The sequence below is a fragment of the Megascapheus bottae genome, chromosome 2 (assembly GCF_031878675.1).
Source record: "Megascapheus bottae isolate mThoBot1 chromosome 2, mThoBot2.hap1, whole genome shotgun sequence".
Taxonomy (NCBI): Eukaryota; Metazoa; Chordata; class Mammalia; order Rodentia; family Geomyidae; genus Megascapheus; species Megascapheus bottae.
The window spans coordinates 82,069,784-82,087,247 of NC_143510.1; the positions used below are offsets into that span (position 1 = coordinate 82,069,784).

The 17,464-nt window shown below is 39.5% G+C and overlaps 1 protein-coding gene across 4 annotated transcripts in view; it reads left to right on the forward strand.

The window, feature by feature from the left end:
• Positions 1-12,956, forward strand: part of Ano4 (anoctamin 4) — a 262,002-nt gene extending 249,046 nt beyond the window's left edge. For 3 of the 4 annotated variants that reach the window (XM_090328489.1, XM_090328491.1, XM_090328492.1), the window contains 3 exons: positions 6,778-6,883; positions 9,204-9,399; positions 12,245-12,956. In XM_090328489.1, the coding sequence (XP_090184615.1) occupies positions 6,778-6,883; positions 9,204-9,395 (298 nt within the window). In that variant the 3' untranslated portion in view covers positions 9,396-9,399; positions 12,245-12,956. Of the gene's footprint in view, positions 1-6,777; positions 6,884-9,203; positions 9,400-12,193 lie in introns of all 4 variants that reach the window. The other variant, XM_090328490.1, reaches the window with a different exon arrangement.
• The last annotated feature ends 4,508 nt before the right edge of the window (positions 12,957-17,464 follow it).

Below are 17,464 nucleotides of genomic sequence, written 5' to 3' on the forward strand. Positions count from 1 at the left end.
GGCTACTGAAGATACTCATTTTTGTTCTATTTGTCCCTCATGACCATACTCGGTGGACACACATTCCAGTGTGCTCAACAACACAGATAACTGAACAGAGCCCCACCTGACTATCAGTTCCACAGCAAAGCTTCTGTAACACAGGCTCTTGCTCACTGTCTATCTTAGTAAGAGAAAATTAAACCATACTTTTTAATATTCATCTGTTTGGTTGAATATAAAAAATATATGTACAGTTACAGCATGCCAGGAGCTGTAACTGTAACTAATCCAATCCATCTTCTAAGTTAGGCATTATTATCCCAGTTGACATATGATAAACTCCTGACCTGCTTAACAGCACTTTTTCTTTTTTTTATTGTAATTAATAAAAGGGTTACATGATATTTGCCAGATAGAATGTGCATTAATTCACATATATTGATACCCTTTCACATTTCTTGGTCCCCATTACCCTCCCCTCCACCACCCCCCGTCTTGGTTTTCCCCCCTTCCCTATCCAATTTCAAATAACCAAATACAAATAAATCCAATATATCAGATAACAGAGTGAGATACTATAACAATATGAGATAACCAAGGGACAGCAAAAGAGATAAGAGATAACATAGTACATTAAGGACAACAGTCATTCATTGTATGGGTTTTGTTTCAATATCCTGGAGGTCTTTTCAATTAGCTTCATACTATATGGCCTTTTGTATCAAGGTTTTGCTCTATTGCAGATCTCTGCTAGTAGAGCCCAAGGTTTCTACTGATTATGATAAATGAGGGGAAACATTGAGCCTAAGTTCCTTTGAGTCTGGCTTACTTCACTTAATATGATTTTTTCTAAGACTTTCCATTTCCTGACAAATGGGGCGATGTCATTTTTTCTGACAGCAGCATAGAATTCCATTGTGTACAAATACCACAACTTGTTGATCCATTTATCAACTGAGGGACATCTAGGCTGGTTCCATATTTTTGCTATGGTGAATAGTGCTGCAATGAACATTGTTGTGGTAGTGGATTTAGTATGCCCTGGTTTCTGGATGGTTGGGTAAATGCCAAGTAGTGGAATTGAACAGCACTTTTTCAAATAGATTTATTAGTAGAGATCCACAGAGGTGGGCTTAACAGGCCTTCGTACATACGGAAACCTGGAAAGGACTCCTTGAATAGAATCATAATTGTAAGGCTCCAATATCAGTCTTTCTGGCCATCAATAAATAATGCCTGTGGATAGGAATTGTCAGGTTTCTATGAGCCACAAACAGATGAGCCTTCTTTTTATAAGATAACCTTTTAACAACTCATCAAAAAATAATGCTTTTGCCCATTCTGTTTTCCTCATCTACCATTGTTTTGTTTTGTTTTTCAGAGAAATAGACACAGGGGCCTTTCTCATCTTTTGACTTCTCATTCGTTGTCCCATATACTAAGATAAAAGACGACACCACACATTAATCACTAATTTGAATGGAACTATTGATGTTGTTATTGATTTATTGTGCTTAGCATTTTAAAATTTTTTGTGAAGTAAAATTTTCAGACTTATTTGAAGCTTTTGATTATAGGAAGATTATATATATATATGTGTATATATATACATATATGTGAATAAAAATAGAAATACAGGACTTCTATTAGTTATATATGTGAGAAAAAATAGAAATATGAGGATTCTATTTTTCAGTCTTAGAACAGGCAATCACTTGAACCAGTTTGCTGTCAAGCTGTGAACATCTGACATATGGACTAAATTATTTTCAATTTTTTTAGTAATTAAAATAATCCAAATGAATAAATGATCTTGGAAGGAAAATGAGCATGCTAATATCTAAATTGAGTAGAGGAATCCAGAATAGTTCTCAGTGTACTACAGCCAAGTTTTTGTAGCTATGCAACAAACAGAATCTGCCAAGCCTTGCTTTTCAAGTTAGTTTTTCTTCCATGATTAGAAAAACTTAAAGGAAGTGGCATATCAGACCTCTAATGCCAACTATCTGGGAGATGGAGATGATAGAATCATGCCAACCTGGGATAAAACTTGAGACTATCTAAAGAAAAAAAAACGATTTAAGTTAAAGCAGCCGGGTGTTAGTGGATCAGGCCTATAAACCTAGCTACTCAGGAGGATGAGATCTGAGGATCATGGTTCAAAGCCAACCTGAGCAGGAAAGTCTGTCTTGTCTCCAGTTAGCCACCAGAAAACCAGAAATGGCACTGGGGTTCAAAGTAGTAGAGTACTAGCCTTAGAATGGAAAAGCTCAGAAAATGAAAAAATGCTCAGAAATGAAAAAAAGAACATAAATGGGCTGGTAAGGCTAGTTACAAATCCAGAATTCTGACTAGGCCAATCCTGTGCCCTTCAGGGCTAAAATAATAATGTTAACTAGAGACACAAAGGATGAAGAATAGCCAGGACATTTTTGAGGATATGAGAGTCATCTTACATTAAGACAGAGTATAAAATTTTAGTGAATAATCAGTATCGTGGTATTGTAGCAACAGCTAAATAGAAAATGGGACAGAATTGAGAACTACAAAATATATTACCTAATAACTAATGATATAAACACAGAAAAACTCATGTAATATAATCCAAAGCAAAAAAAAAAAAACAAAACTAAGTCATCTGCTTAAGAAAATATATGCGGGAATGAAACTATAGAGAAAAACAAAAGAATTGTTATCACAAAAATTAAAATAGAGTTGCTATCACAAAAATTAGAATGTAGTTACCTCTAATATTCTTTTTTCTTTTTCTTTTTTCTTCTTTTTTTTGCTAGTCTTGGGGCTTGAGCTCAAGGCCTAGGAACTGTCCTTGAGCACTTTTGCTCAAAGCTAGCACTCTGCCACTTGAGCCACATCACCACTTCTGGCTTTTTCTGTATATGGGGTACTGAAGAATTGAACCTAAGGCTTCTTGCATGCTAGGCAAGCACACTGTACCACTGGGCCACACTCCTGGCCCACCTCTAATATTCTATGTTTCAGCTTGGAGGGAAAGTCCATAAGTATTCATGTATTCTTTCAAAAGTATGTCTATTATATTCCCACCATTTAAGATGGGAATAAATTAACCCAATCTTTTGATAGAAAAAAACTGTTTATTCAAGCCAGTTAGTCATCCATTCCTTGGGAAATACGGGAAATGCATTAACTTAGACCCAGAGGAAAGTTTCCACCTTCCTCCATGTAAAATTGAAATATCATTTTCTGAAAACTGATGAGTCATTTGGAAATTTTTCCTCCAAATGTTAATATTAACATTAAAATAATATTTATGCCACTTGACTACTTAATTCTATCTTTTAAGGTTAGTAAAGTAAAACTTTGATTTTATGCACTTTGAAACTGAGCCTCGTGACATATTGCCAGAGACCAGGCAGCCAGTTGCTTTACAAATAAATAAATTGGCCACACCAAAAGCTGAGAAACAGAGCTGAGAATGGAGATTAATCAGGGTACATGAGGCATTTTGGAGACCCTGTGTGTTCTCTCCCTCCCCCCCCCCACACAGAGGATAACTTGTGTTTGAACACAGGTCTTTTCCACACTCTGCCTAATGGCAAAAAAAAATCCAGTGGGGTTATGGGTAAGCTGAAGCACACATTCAAGAGCACTTGCAATAATAATCTACAAACACATAAAAGAAAAGAGAGTATAAAACCAGGCGTGGTGGCTCACTCCTGTAATCCTAGCTACTCAGGAAGATGAGATCTGAGAATCACAGTTCAAAGCCAGCCCAGACACAAAAGGACCTGAGACTCTTATCTCTAATTAACCCCTAGAAAATGGGAAGTAGGGCTGTGGCTCAAGGATGGGATGGTAGCCTTGAGCTGAAGAGCACAGAGACAATGCCCATATGCCCATGCATAGGGATAGGGTGGTAGTCTTGAGCTGAAGAGCTCAGGGACAGCGCCCAGGCCCCCAGGCCCCACAAAAAAAAAAAGAAAGAAAGAAAGAATGAAAGCAAAGGGGGAGGGAAATGGGGACCAAGACATGAGAAAGGGTTTCAATGTATATTAATTAATGCACCCTTTATCTGGCAAATATAATGTAACCCTTCTATTAATTACAATAAAAAATATATGAAAAAAAGAATGAAAGCAAAGAGAGTATAAATTTTAGAGGCAGACCCTAATTAATTCATTCATTGCTCAGGGTTGATGCACTGCCACTATGCCGCACCTCACTTCTTGTAATTTTTTTTTGCCAGTCCTGGGCCTTGAACTCAGGGCCTGAGCACTGTCCTTGGGCTTTCACAGGGCTGGAGCTCTACCATTTGAGCCACAACACCACTTCCAGCTTTTGTTTTTCCCTATGTATTTGGTACTGAGGAATCAAACCCAGGTCTTCGTGCATGGTAGGCAAGCACTCTACCAGTAGGCCAAACTCCCAGCCCTGTATTTCTATGTTAATAGGGAAAATTTCCAAAAAAAAAGTGTAAAAAAGTTTAAGGAGTCATGGAACAACTAACTTAAATTTTAACAAAGTGAACACCAGGAAACTGGAACTTCAGGCTCATCAGCAAGGGGAAGGGGAATGAATAGAATGAGGAATGGTGGGTGAGTGCAGCCATACTATTCAATGTGCACACGTGAAAATGGAGCAGGTACATAGAAGGGGTGTGTGAGCCTAGAGAGCTGGGAGAACAGTGAAAGTGGTGACATTGACCAAGATGCACTGCACTCACAAACTGGCATATCACATTGAAACCCCTTTGTAGTTAAAGATAAATAATAACAAACTCATAACTAATAAGAATGATCATAATAAAAATTTGTGGAGCACTGAGGATGACACTGGAAACAAAGGTGCATTTATATATTTTTATAAACATAACACTCTTTACTACAGAAGACAGAGTCAACAGAGGGTAGAGTAAGCCATGTGAACTTTGGGCCCTGAACATTTCTCTTCCTAAAATTCCATGCATAATAATTAGACCTGCTGTGGGAGAAGTTAAGCACATATTAGCGAGAAGAGTGCTTCAGATGCTCTGCCTGATTCCTTATCACAGAGACAGCCAGCCGTTTTAAGGCACTAATAAATTCATTGTTAATTTTAGCACCAGGCATTTATCATTCGAATGACAAAGTAATTATGATATATCATTACTACCTGTCCATAGAGTAATTAATAATAATGAAGATGAGGATTATGGTGGTGATAATGGTGACAGCTCACTTTTCATAGTTACTGATATGTTTCCAACTTGTAAATCAGTGTTGATCTTAGGGTTAGATACCTACATATACAAAATCTGAATTATCATAAGCTTTTATTCAGACGTGGGCACTCGGTATATCTACAGAGCGGAGATATTCAAATAATTAGATTTTCCAGAGTTGTTTCCAAACAAAAAATACACAGGATTCTAGCACTTGGAAACTTTGACACTAACGAGTCACTTTTCAGTTTTCTCACCTGTGACTGAAGTGATTATAAGGGGAAAGGGTAATCACATAGCTAATCATGTGGATTAAAGTTTCCAGAGCACTGCCTCACTCCAAACAGGTGGTGCTCAACAAACATGTGGAATTTGATCTTAACTCTAAAGGAACGGAAACAAAAACAACAACAAAGAAAACCCCTCTTGTGTCCATTTCCTGGAGTTCATTTCAATAAATATTATTGTGTATGGTCAGATGCACACAGGCATTGCATCTTTGTATTCCTCTCCTATGAGTATCCTCTTTGGGTTCACTGTGTGTGAATGCCTTGTCTCCTGCATAACTTACCATGTCCCAGTGTATTTTAGATCTAGCTTCCATGTAGGAGAGAAAATGTGTGCCATTTGTCTTTCTGGATTTGGCTTACCTCACTTAACATAATTTGTTTTAGGTCCATTCATTTCCTCACAAATGACTTAATAGTATTCTTTCTAATGGCTGTATAAAATTCCAATGTGTATAGGTACCCATTTTTTTATTCATTCATTTATTGTAGAGCACCTGGGCTATTTGCATAACTTGGTCTCCCTGCATTTTTGGTGTATCACAAGTTCCAGGCTTTTCTGTTTTCATAGTAATATTCCATTAGTAATAGTTTTAACACATATCTTGGTTGATGCATTTGCTGGGCCAGTTTTGAGCCTGGGTCAGAGGAGGGATGAGTTCCATAGAAAATTCTTCAGAGAAGAACAGATATTCTTTTTTTTTTTTTTTTTTGCCAGTCCTGGGGCTTGAGCTTGGGGCCTGAGCACTGTTCTTGGGCTCTCTCAAGGCTACCTCTCTACCACGTGAGCCACAGCACCACTTCTGGCTTCTTTCTATGTTTCTGGGGTGCCGAGGAACTGAACCTGGGTCTTTGTGCATGCTAGGCAAGCACTCTACCACTAGACCAAACTCCCAGCCCCAAGAACAGATATTCTTTTACCATAAAAAAAAATGAAATGCTGGAAACTGGGCCCAGGTGGCTCACACCTGTAACCCTAGCTACTCAAGAGGATAAGATCTGGGGATAAGGATTTGAAGCCAGTCCAGGCAGAAAAGTCCAGGAGACTCTTATCTCCAGTAAAGACCTGGAGTAGTGTTGTAGCTCAAGTGATAGAATATTAGCCTTGAGCACAAAGAGGCCCAGGCCCTGAGTTCAAGCACCAGAACTGGCAAAAAATGAGAAAGAGAGAGAGAGAGACTGGCTGGCTGGCGGAACAAGCGAAGTCAGCAACATAGATAGGACAGATAAACTTGCCACAAACATTGGAGCCATGTCATAAGAATGGGAGAGATTTGAGGATCACAAAAATCCTAAGTTGGAGTGCAAGACTCTCCTATGTCTTCCTAGATACCGAGATTACCGGGACCCTCCTCATTCACTGGTGCCCTATGGTTACACGCTGCAGTTCTGGCACGTCCTCGCTGCCCGGCTGGCTTTCATCATTGTGTTTGAGGTAAGTTTTCTCAACCGATTCTTTAACATCTTGACATAATGAAGTCACAAAATAACTGATAAGAACTTTCAATGTATTAGCTTCCTCCAAAAATGACATAATTAAGTAACCTCTTTTTCTCCCGAATTCAAATATTTGCATTTTTAATTAATACCGGAATTCTATAATTGACTGTTAATGAACAAGTCAAGAATGATTGGGCTGGCGGCTCACACCTGTAATCCTAGCTACTCAGGAGGCTGAGATCCGAGGATTGCAATTTTCAAAGTCAACCAGGGCACAACAGTCTGTGAGACTTTTATCTCCATTTAACCATCAGAAAACAGAAGTGGCACTGTGGCTCATGTGGTAGAGCACTAGCCTTGAATTGAAAAGTTCAAGGACAGCATTCAGTCCCAGTGTTCAAGCTCCATGACCAACACACACAGAAAAAGAGCCAGGGGTGTGGCATGCACAAAGCCCCGGGTTCAATTTTCGGTACACAGACAGAAAGTCAGTATGGCACTGTGGCTCAAGTGGTAGAATGGTAACTTAAGAAAGCTCAGAGACATTGCCTAGGCCCTGAGCTCAAGCCCCAGGAATGGAAAACAAATTATTAATTCAAAGTTCAAGGAGAAATGGAGTTTCTCTTTCCTACTCCCAGAGATGCTGATTTATCTTACCGGAGATGTGCCTTTGACCAAGCCCACCAACTTGGTTCTAAGTCAGATGTTCAAGCATTACAGTCTACAGAACGTTGACCTAGGATTTTCCAAGTTGTACCTCTGGTTTATGAACCATAATAGTTGCTACATTTATCCAAGCACACAGTGTGTGCATTACTTAAGGCTCAACACAGATGTGGAGAGTGCCAAAAAAATGTTGCTATTATGCATTGGTAACATCTACCATCTATTTCTTTGGGATCTTTTAGAAAATTGCTACAAAAGTAGTTGTCATTTCTCATTGTAAATGTGAATTCTATCTCTTGTCATGTGGCTGGAGTGACATTAAAGCAAGGTGAAGATGCCTGTTGGGTTGTATGAGAAATTTCTTAAAATTCAGAGACTGCTTGCTCCATCGCTGCTTGTTGCTTCACTTCGGGAAAGTAAGAGGAGCTGGCATTAAGCTGCTCATTCATGAGAACTTGGTTGACAGACAGTGGTTCAGTTCCTCTTTAAAGATTTATTTTTAACCTAACACTTAAAATTTTTCAGATAATATGCAGAGAAGTTGCATTAAGTTATTATTTGGCTTAGAATTTTCCATTTCCTTTTTGTATACTGTTACTGGCATACACACACACAGAGACACACACACACACACAGAGGCACACACACACAACCACAAAAGTCTCTCAATCTGCAGAATTGTATGCCATCTATTTGTCATCAAGTTATCACAGTTTAAGGAAAAGAAGAATCCTTAGTGCTTCCATTGAATATGATTTTATCTTTAGTAAATACTTCAGAATATTAAGGACCATTGCATTGTCATTCGATACTCTCTTGGTCACCAGATACAAATGAGCAGATGTGACCATTGTCGTGCTGTTTGCATTTCAGGTAAAGAATTTATAACAGATTATAAAAAGGAAACTCTTTTTCCTAGAATGACTGTTCCTTGGACTGATAATTCTTACAATCCGGATTTATAAAGCGCTTGCCATCTATAACACATGTTTGAACACCCTCTTACAATTTTGGAAATGGTACTCATTTTCCAAATGAGTAGAATCGAGGGTCAGAGGAATTAAGTGACTCGTCCTCAGACAGGCACATGGCTCTTCAGCAGTAAGACTTGCTGAGTTCTACTCACAGCTGGGCTTTCTGATTCCATGATCTAAATTCCTGCCTCTTTTGAATTTTTTTTTTGTCAGTTGTAGGGCTTGAACTCTGGGCCTGGGTGCTGTCACTGAGCTCTTCAGCTCAAGGCCCTTTACTACTTGAGCCACAGTGCCACTTCCGGTTTTCTAGTGGTTCACTGGAGATAAGAGTCGCATGGATAAGCATTTCATGCTTGGGCTGGCTTTGAGCCTTGATCCTCAGATCTCAGCCTGCTGAGTAGCTAGGATTACAGGTATAAACCACCAGTGCTGGACTTCCTTTGCAGGCATTCCCTCTTCACTTCCTCTGCCTTTGAAGACACAACATCAGATGACATTCAATCCTCAACTACCCACTGTCATTCCTGTCCCCCCGACTTCCAGCCTCAAGCGCTTACTACATACCTACCACTTCCAAGGGCTCTGGGCTGTTCTTGTACCCACCCTCAGAGATTGTTCCAGGGAAGGTGAATGATAGATCTGACTGTGTCGTGTTCTCCTCTGTTGTGTTTTTAGCACCTCGTGTTTTGTATAAAGCACCTCATTTCCTATCTGATCCCAGACCTCCCAAAAGATCTAAGGGATCGAATGAGAAGAGAGAAGTACTTGATCCAAGAGATGATGTATGAGGCAGAACTGGAGCGACTCCAGAAGGAACGCAAGGAAAGGAAGAAAAATGGAAAAGCACATCACAATGAGTGGCCTTGAACAGGTAAGTGTGGCATGCTGATCTGAGGTCCCTGGATCAATGCTAACCATTGTTCTAGGACTAGGATCAAAATAAGCTCTGCAGAAGCTTCCCATAGCACTTTGTTCCTTCAGTGATTGAAACTTGATTGTCCTTTCCCACATACCTGCCATTCTTCTTTGCTTTGTGTTCCCCTGGCCTGGCAGTCGTGATATTTATGAGCTGGCCCAGATGAAATAAACCTTTGTCTCCCTTCTATTCCAGTCCATCTCCCCTGGGCAACCTGCCCTTCTTTCTGGTAGAAGTCAGCCTCACTCAACATGGCTCTCCCATGTCACCCATTCATCATTTCCTTGCTGGCTGATCCATTCCCCACCATGTCCTTTAAGCAAGTTTTCCCAGACTCCTCAGCTCATTGAGAATCCCCCTAAACTTTTCTGGTTATTATCATCAGTACTACTTATCTTGAAAGCTACTAATGGTTATGGTCAATTTGTTATTCTACGATCTACTTCATGTTAGATACGAAGCACTTAGTAACTACATAATTGATTCATAAAGTTGGATGAACTGAGGCTGAATAGGTTGTAAGAAAACTCTATAATGTATCCACTCATCTACCAGAAAGTTCTAAAACTTTCTAGTAAGTTAGTTACTGTGTGGCATCAGGCAAGTCATAAAACTTCTCTTGGCCTCGATATCCTCGGTGATGAAATGTTCTCTGTTATGATACTCTTTGAGTCTAAACATAATGCAAGTTATTCTACTTTTCTTGTCCATTAATTTGCTCTTCTTAACTTGATTAAAATTAACTTCGTGGGCTGGAGATGACTCATCAGTACAATGCCTGCAAGCGTAGGTCCTGAGTTCATACCCTAATACTTGGGGAAGGGTTGAGGGGAACACTTGTGAAATATTTTCCAAATTCCTCCTCCAAAGTGAAAATGAGGTAAATAACTTAAAACGGTAGTTTTCACTGTACTAGTATGTAGCAGATGTTGACAAAGAGGTTTATTATTAAGTTAGTAAAGTTGTGTCAGTCTGGCCCCCTCATAAAAGTCTAGAAAGTTTTTTTATATTGAATATGAGGTAAACTTGGGAGTAAAGAAGTTGGACTAAATCCTGGCAGTGCAGCCCAGTAATCCCAGCTACTTGAGAAGTGGAAGCAGGAAGATGGGGAGTTTGAGACCAATCAAGTCAAGTTAGCAGAAGGTCTAAGATATGGCTTAAATAATGGAGAGGTTACCTGCATGAAACCCTGGGTTCAATCTCCAGTACTATAACAAACAAACAGACCCAAAGGAATAAAAGTGGTGAGGATATTTTTAACACTAAGCCCTATACTTGAGTCCAGAGTAGGCTTTAAAAGCTATTTTTATTGGGCCGGGAGTTTAGCCTAGTGGTAGAGTGCTTGCCTAGCATGCACGAGGACCCAGGTTTGATTCCTTGGTACCACATACATAGAAAAAAGCCGGAAGTGAAGCTCTAGCCTTGAGAGAGCCCAAGGACAGTGCTCAGGCCCTGAGTTCATGGCCCAGGACTGGCAAAAAAAAAAAAGATATTTTTATTATCTTTAAGTAGTTGTACAAAGGAGGTGCTATTTAACGAAGCACTTTATGAATGCAATGCATCTTGATCAGTGCCACTCCTTTCACTATACTCACACCTCTTCAACCCACCTTTCCTAAGTTTTGGGCATATACAGTGAATTCTTGACTGCATTCTTCCTGCTTTTTCCCTTTCACTCATCTACCCATCTCCCCTCGGCCCTACCCCTACATCATGCATGTACCCATTTCCTGCTGCTGATTTGGGGGGGGAGGGGGACTTTGACCTAGTCTTCCTAAAAGATTATAATATCTGAACTCTCCTTAGAGTCTGTTACACTTCAGGTAATTCATTTATAACCACTTGCCTACTGCTCATTCACCATAGCCAAGATATGGGATCAACCCCAGTGTCCCTCACTAGATAAATGGATCAAGAAAATGTGGGATATGTACACAATGGAATTTTACTCAAGTATTTGAAAGAATGATATCACACCATTCATAAGGAAATGGAAAGACTTGGGGAAAAATTATATTAAGTGAAGTAAGCCAGACCCACAGAAACAAGGCTTCATGGTTTCCCTCATTTGTAGTAACTAGAATGTCTTTGACATCCCTGAAAGAGAAATATTTTCCTGCTTCATAATTTTACCATTTCTCAGATCTGCTGTTTGTGGCTACGTGGCTGTGGGAAAATGACTTATGTGAGCCTATTGGGCAGAATGAACCATGGAGGAGACCATGCTTGAATAGACATTCTGGCTTTAACCTGCTTTGCCCTCAAACCCCTGGGCCCTACCATTCTAAACACCTCATCTAACTTGGGCCATTTCCTGGAGGGGAAAGGCTGGCTGTGTCCACACGGCAGCCTGTGTCTACAGCTGTGTGCAGCCGGGGGCCGCACAGGGCTACAGAGCTAGTGACCCATCATGCGGGCTCTGCCACTGCTGACTGCATTCTTCCCACTTCTCATTGTTGGCTTAGAAACACGCGTGCACACGTGTGTGTGTGTATGTGTGTGTGTGTGTACATACCCGTGCACGTGCACATATCTGCATCCCCACAGTAGCTGACAAGATGTTGTGTTGCTTGAAACTCCTTGGTCTGTTCATCGGCAAAGCGGATTTAATCATATTCATACCTGACTCCACTTGGTGTTACACATCCTCTGAATCCCTCTAACACCCGGTAAACACAAACCACTCTACATCCCGCGGTGAAGCCAGCCTGGGTCTATACAACCTTGATGCATTCTTTTTCCTTTCCAGGTAATAATTCATTTTCAGGCCAAGGACCTGACTTTTGTTTACTTCTCCCAGCTGTGCAGAAGCACATTGAAACGGATGACTAACAATACAACCACAGTGCATGCTACAGACCCCGGCAGCCCCGGGCAGGACAGGTGGGCAGCCAGTGGAGGACCGACGGCGGAGCCCTGCACGGTGACATCACGCTGCCGTCCAGCACACATGTCCAGCTATCTATCCATTGACCATTCTTGACAAAGGCAAGCATGCACCTTACGGGCAGTTCCATTCTCCAGTTTTTAAAACCAAGGGGGAACTTGTATACTGGGCCTGTTTTTTCAGCCTGTTTGCTACCTTTTTTGCATTCTACCCTATGTGAATTTTACAGACTCTGGGATAACAAGGGTAATTTGGACACTGGGGCCTACATTCTTAGAATGCTGGGATCATGTCACCAAATGACACAGAAATGACCCTGTTTACAATGTTTTCTTTTTTTTTAATTTCAGATCTTTCTGAAGAGATTATAAATGACATATCTATAGCTATGTGTATGGCCATAGATGTATTTCTGTGTGTACATATGTATAGTCATGTATTCCAACATATGTACATACAATTACAGAGATATATAAAATACATAGAAATTCCTGACTTGTACATAGCCAAAAAGCACTGACATGAATGACTAATTTTCACAGTTAAATAGTCATCAACATGAAGCCATGTTTAATGCTTGTATACTGTGAGGCAATAAAATTGAAATAAATTTATGCACATGGAATATTTTTAGTCAGTGCTTCTGAAATTCTGCTGTATTTTTTTCCTCATGGAAAGCAACTAGGGAATGGAGTGGAATCTGAATGCCTTAGCACTTCCCACTATGCTCCCAACAAATGGCTTTACCCTGCAGGGAGACTGTATTTCTTATCTGTGCATACCTGTTACCTTTTCAGGGCACCAGCAGTTTAATTGGACATCACTCTGAAGATCTTGTGAAAATACCATTAGTACAGTCTGTGGGGGACATTTGGAATATAATCACTGATACTTACAATGATTTTATGACCCAGCTTATTAACATGCTCTGGTAATTCTAGAAAGAGGCAACCTGTCTGGGGAAAAGAGGGAAATCTTTTATAATTAATCTTCATCCAGAGATGCAGAATCTTTTAAAATTTTAAGTTATTTTTACTTTGTGTACTTGAGGTGCACAACACAACACCATGCATATTTGTATGCATGTATGTGTGTATGTATTTATGTATGTGTGACCACTAATGCCAGCTTTACATTCCTATACTATATTAGTATGCTTTCTGCCCCAATAATGAAATGCCGAGGTTGTGAATCTTATGCAGAAAAGAAGTTTATTTCACCAATTGTTGGGGAAGCCGAATGTTCAAGATCAACTGGATCCATCTATTTGTCCCTTAGTAAAGGAAAAACTAGTTGTAACACCACAGAGCAGAGAAACAACAAAAAAGGAAATGGCCACATGCAGGAGGAAGAGGGATCACACGGGAAGACGGTAAGATGGGAAGCCTGAGAAATTCAGGGGTCAGGCTCAGTCTTGGAGTCCCCTGAGAACTCCATTAATCTCTTCTGATGAATGAAGTATCTTTCAGTAGCATCGACCGATGAAAAGTTCCACCACTTCTTCACTAGCACACTGGCCTTTGGGAAATACATTCATACCCTAGCAGTCAGCTTCCATAGCTGCCTCTGTGTGTGTCGGGGTGGGGGGGAGGGGAGTGAGCTATACTGTGCCAAGTGAGGGAAGAAAGAGTTCCCCATACACTGCTTGGCTATAGAGCTACCTGAGCTGATTCTCAAGGATCTTGGCCCCCTGTGTTTATAAGAGTGGGTCTGTGGCTCTGGAATGGCTGAGAATGAAATGCTAATGCTAGTGGAACCAAAAAGAAGGACCTGCACTTTGTGGACACGGTAAGACAAGAGGCCAATAACACAGTTGGCTTTTCAACCATTGGGTAAGTAGTCTGTGAAACATTTCATGCCCAGCTGTGGGGAGAAGAATTTCAAGAAAAAGACTCAAGAGCTAAAATACAGAGATGCTCACAAAGAACTTGTTCTGCTTGAGTCCATCTTGTAATATGGCTGCTCTGCCAAAGCTCCACCTGTGTACCACAGCCTAGTCACTCCTGGAATCGCACCCCACAGCTGCTTTCCTACACCCCAGTTCCAGGGAGGAATTAGACACTTTCTTGTGTGTGGTGGGCCATAAACACTCAGAAGAGGTAGAGGACCACTCAAGGCACTGGTCTGGAAAAATAAGCAAAAATCTAAGTACTACTTTCTACCTGGTCTGAGCATAAAATGAGCCCAAGGCAATTCTATGGCCAGAAACTTTTTCTGCCTCTGGAATTGTGACTTTGCAATTCCAAGTGCCTCTGTTACTACATATGTAATACATAATTCTCTTTCCTTCCTCATCCCCTGTACCCTTCCATTCTTCCTTTCTCTTCCTTTCCTCTGTTGCATTACCATAGTGCAATGTACTTACTCATTGTCCTTGATTTTAGCACTGAAAAGAAAAAAGGGGGGATATCTTAAAATTTCCTTTAAGTGTGGGCAGTGAGAAAGGAAACCAAGAGGGAAAATTCTGAGACTTTATAGGAAATAAAATGCTTACTGGACATATTTATAAGGCACAATGTAATACATCAATAGATGTATTCTGTTTAGGGATCAAAGTAAATAATGTTTCCACCATCCTATCATTATTTTCTATTTGAAATAAGGCATATATATAATAGATTATTACCCACCATCATTCTGTATCATAAATGTATATAGTCATTATATATGTCAATCCTAACTATTAATGAGACTGAGATCTGAGGATTGAGGTTCAAAACCAGCCCAGGTAGGAAAGTCCATGAAACTCTTCAGTTACCCACAAGAAAGCCAGAAGTGGAGCTGTTAGCCTTGAGCACAATAGCTCAGGGACAGTACATAGGCCCTAAATTCAAACCCTGGAAACACACAAAGAATTGATTAGGCTGGGAATTTGGCTTAGTGGTAGAGAGCTTGTCCAGCATGCATGAAGCCCTGGGTTCAATTCCTCAGCACCACATAAACAGAAACAACTGGAAGGGCTGCTGTGGCTTAGGTGGTAGAATGCCTTAGCACAGAGAGGCTCAGGCACAATGCCTAGGCCGTGAGTTTCAGCCCTAGGACCATCCCCACTCTCCCCCAAATTAATTAATTAAATAACCTGATTTTAATTCCCAACAGTAAAGCACTCAATACATATATGCATTTATAATTATTAAATAAATAAGCACAGTTCAAATCATGGTCACATTAAACAAGCAAGATAAATGTCTCAATACATTTGGTGAAAGCTACAAAATTTAATGTTTGTTTACAAAGTAGTGATTTAAAAAGCATCTATACATGTAAGTAACATGAATATGCAGTTAATTTAAATGCCATATAATCTGTTTTAGATAAATACTACTTCCTCTTAAAATTATTTGTATTTAATTATTTTTACTTTTTAATATCAGTTAAAGCCTCTAATGTACAAGGTATGGCTTCCTAAGATAAATTAGAAAGTGTTCATAAAATTATTGAATTATAAAATACTTATCTGTATCGATATATTTCTTTTATGCTTTTAAAAATATTAAAACTTTTTAAAATCTAGCTACTAAGGGTATTATAGAAAAAATAAGTTATTGATGGAATCCAAATTTTTAGCTATAGGCATAACAAAATAAATAGCTGAGCAACTTAAGACTGCTACTTAAAATTTAAAACATGGAGCTAGGATATGTTTAGGAAGTCTGCAACATTAAAAAAATAGAAGCATTTATCTATGTAATTGCGCCCTTTTTCTAACTGAGTCTATTAGAATTTCAAATTTTCTAAGCATACATACCTTCAATCAATTTAACTGAATACAATCAGTTACATCCAGAAGTTCATTTAGATAGCTGTACATTGATAAAAAGCACATACTGCTCCTGATCTTAGCCAAAAGACCAAGAAATCATTGATTTAATAGCAGTAAGTGTGATCATCTAATTTCAGCAGGTCCATAAATACTTGCCTCTATTGTGCACTGATCAGCACCAGGCTTATGGGAGAATATTATTTATAAGTTCATAGCAAGCCTGGCTATGAAATCCCAAGATGCCCAGTGGGTACCTCATGACATATTCAAGCGCAAGGTCTGAGTATATAGAAAGCCAGGAAAGCAAGACAAACACAAGTAAAATGTGCAACAAAAACAAACTTGCGATTCAAAACTAGGAATGTAGATAAGACCTGTAGGCAGAAAAAAGCAATAAGCAGCCAAAGCCAAGAACTTTAGAAAACAAGCCAAAAAGTAGAAGAATAAAGTAGGGAGCTCTTAATTGTTGGGGTCTTTTCTTTTGATCCCAGGCAAGACACTCCTTGGAAACCACCTTTCTGAGCCAGAATCAGTTCCAACATTACTATATTCTGCACTAATCTAGGATAAGAGCAAAGATCTCAACAACAGACCTGTCCCTTTCTTTCTCCCTAAGAACAGAGTACGTGGTCACAAGGAGAGAATCTCTTTTCATTCTAATTATGATTCTGATAAATCCCAACACATATAAGCTAGCACCAGAGGCATGGGAAAATATGTTCAATATGCACCCATTAAGAATATGTCTTAATTTCAGGTGCCTTTGGCTCCTGCCAGTAATCCTAGCTACTCAGGAGGCTAAAATCTGCGGATTGTGGTTCAAAGCCAGCCCAGACACAAAAGTCTGTGAGAGTCTAATTTCCAATTAACCATCAAAAAGTAAAAAATGGAGCTGTGGCTCAAGTGATAAGAATACTAGCATTGAACTAAAAAAAATTTTTTTAACTCAGGAATAGTGCTCAGGCCCTAAGTTCAAGCCCCAAGGTGGGCACAAAACAAATAAAAAAATATGCCAGCCTTGGGTGAACAAAAAATAACCCTTAGATGGCATTAGGCATCTCATTGAAAGCTGTTGAAAAATAAGAGGTTATGGAGGACAGGGCTAGAAACAGAGACAGAGCAAGGTGCTAATCTGGTTAAAATATAATGTATACATTGTAAAAAGGCATGGCAAATAAACCCATGATTCAATGAAGATATACTTTTTAAATGAATGCTATGAAAGTATAATAGTTTTTCTTGGAGGATGGGATACCAGCAGGGAGGAAAAAGCAACTGGAAAGAATGAATGAGGTAAATATAGTCAAAGCACTTTATATGTACATTTGTATGTAGTACATACATATATATATATGTATATGTATATACAG